The sequence below is a fragment of the Montipora capricornis genome, chromosome 6, assembly GCF_036669925.1.
Source record: "Montipora capricornis isolate CH-2021 chromosome 6, ASM3666992v2, whole genome shotgun sequence".
In the NCBI taxonomy this organism is placed as follows: Eukaryota; Metazoa; Cnidaria; class Anthozoa; order Scleractinia; family Acroporidae; genus Montipora; species Montipora capricornis.
In genome coordinates this window covers 66,612,935-66,615,434 of record NC_090888.1, presented here as the reverse complement: position 1 = coordinate 66,615,434, position 2,500 = coordinate 66,612,935, and the positions used below count along the sequence as shown (strand labels likewise).

At 38.0% G+C, this 2,500-nt stretch overlaps 1 protein-coding gene across 1 annotated transcript in view; it reads right to left on the bottom strand.

Annotated features, from left to right (window-relative positions):
• Positions 1 to 2,500, bottom strand: part of LOC138052944 (chromatin modification-related protein MEAF6-like) — an 11,872-nt gene that overhangs the window by 9,004 nt on the left and 368 nt on the right. Inside the window, exon 3 of the mRNA XM_068899549.1 lies at positions 366 to 478. Coding sequence (XP_068755650.1) covers positions 366 to 478 — 113 coding nt within the window. The remainder of the gene's footprint in view (positions 1 to 365; positions 479 to 2,500) is intronic.

Sequence of the window (2,500 nt, the reverse complement as noted above, 5' to 3'; positions counted from 1 at the left end):
AGCTTCCCCAATGGGTTTGCCAATCAAATTGTCATGCCATTGTCGAAATCTTGCTGTAAATTATCTAAAATTTCTCTTTTCATAAGTTTTCACCTCATTAGTTTAGTGATTCACGCAGGCGATCTTACACTCACTCACTCACTCACTCACTCAGACAGACAACCCCGATGACATTGTGCATTACAGGCTAGCCCGTAAGCACAATAAAACTATTTAATTTGGGTGTCCATGTAATAAATTATCCCTTTTGTACTTTCCTGCATCAACTCAATGATGCATAATAATATTATGTAAAAAAAAAAAATTAATTGTCTCATTCTACTTCCCTAACATAATTTCCTTTTCTAAGTGTTACTTTAACTTACTTGTTAGTTAAAAGTCTATCCCATCCTCTGATGATATTGCCGTAGAGCTGTGTGTCCTCTAAATAGCTTCCCTCGAAGGCATAAATCTGGCGTTCAAGGTTTGCCAAACTTTCCTATCATAGGAATGGTGACGGATGTCAGAAAGAGCTGTCTTTATGTCCAAAGTTTGTTTTATGCCCAAAACTAGAAATATTCAGGGTTGCACTCTTCAGGAACAGAAAAAATTACCTGATTCCCCCTGGCCTCTAAACAATTTTCACTGACCTTGTACAAGGTGACAAATCACAAATGAAATAACATTCATGTTTAAAACTCATTAATAATTCATGAGCCTAACAGCCTCTAAAAACATTAATAAAACCTCACATGCATGAATTTTAAACCTGATAAAACACTCCTCATTAGAATTCTTTAGATAAAGAATAGTAATGAGGCCTGGTTTGTTTATCTTGCATGCTAATATCTTCCCCTCAAAAACAAAACACCGCTGCTCGTTTTTAAACCTTACAGAACTGTACATGTACATAAATTTTGCTTAAATTAGTACTTTTTAATAAGTGTCAGCACAGGAGGGCCACCCTCTGTTGGTGTTATTGTTGTTGTTATCAATCTGTAGAAGGATAGATACAAAAGAATATTACGGCAGTTGTAATTTGCTCGTCAATAAAGTTTGAAATCAAATAATTCAATGAAAGATCAAATAAAGGGTCCTGTGTTATGTTATTTTGGTCATTCCGAGCTGTTTTAGGCGTCATTTTGTGACATCTTTTCTCGACTGCCGGTTAGAGAGTCAAGAATATTGACAAGGCAGGCAACAGCGAGCCTCTCGCCTGTTACCTTGCCTTGTTCAAGCTGGAACTGATGCCAAACCAGTGAAATTCTCACCTTAAAAACAGGAGCATCCAATGGATATTTTGAATGTACCCATGCCTTCCCCGAATTTGAGCTTCATCTTTCAAAAAATCACAGAGAAAGGCAATCCTGAAATCCATAATAAAGCCTTCTCGACATGATCGGTGCAAGAAACCAGACCATTTGAGTCTATTCGAATCTACCAATCAGTGCAACACGACCGCTGAGGCCTAAAACAGTTCAGAAAGACGAAAAGTCTTGATTGGTAGATTCGAACTTAGACTCAAACGCTTCAAATTCCTTGTGTCTGGATTCTTGCACCGATCATGTTGAGAAAGCTTATTTATGGATTTCAGGATCGCCTTTCTTGGTGAATTTTCGAAAGATCAAGCTCAAATGGGGATATCCCTAATCGATCAGATGCAAGTGTTTTGAAAGTGAGAAAATTTTCACTGCTTTGGCGTCAGTCCCAGCTTGAACAAGATGAGGTCACTGGCTGGCGGCTCAGTGTTACCTGCCTTGTCAATTTTCATGAATCTTTAACCGGTGTTCTCAGAAAATGACGCCTTAAACAGCTTGGAGTGACCAAAAAAACGTAGGACAGGACTCATTTGACACTAGCACTTTGTTTAATCTTTCATTGAATTATTTGCTCTCAAACTTCATTGCCGAGCAAAGCATAACCGCTGTAATATTCTTCTGTATTTATCCTTCTATAGATTGATAACAACAACAATGGTATCAGGGGTGGTCTGCCTGTGGCGTCAGATTCATTCTTTTCATAAGATTAGAAACCAGCTCACTAAGGATTTTGCAATGAGTAATTGTGCGACCATTGCATTTGATGATTATGCAATCTCTGCAATCGATCGTCTCCTCCTCTTTCCGGATGGCGAATGCCGGTAACTACACCATTATGTGACTGCCTACACCAAGTAGTTACCCAAATGCCAATGAGGCCATTTCCAACAAGAACCTAGAATTTAGTTTGTGATCGTACTAGCACATTTTGGCAGTTTTAAATATTATTAGTAACGCATTTTACGCTTAACTACGGCAAAAAACTGAAATAAATACTTTCTATGAAAGACTTGTCGATCGATTTCCTGGAAATCTGTACATAGACTTACGTATTTGGCGCCCAAACATTACTCTATGACGTCATCGATTTAGTCAAGATCGACTTGTTATTTTCGAGAAATTGACTCTTAAAACGACATAAGTCACGATCGGAGACCACCTAAAGTTTATGATTACGAAAATATTTACCGATATCAAGGGAA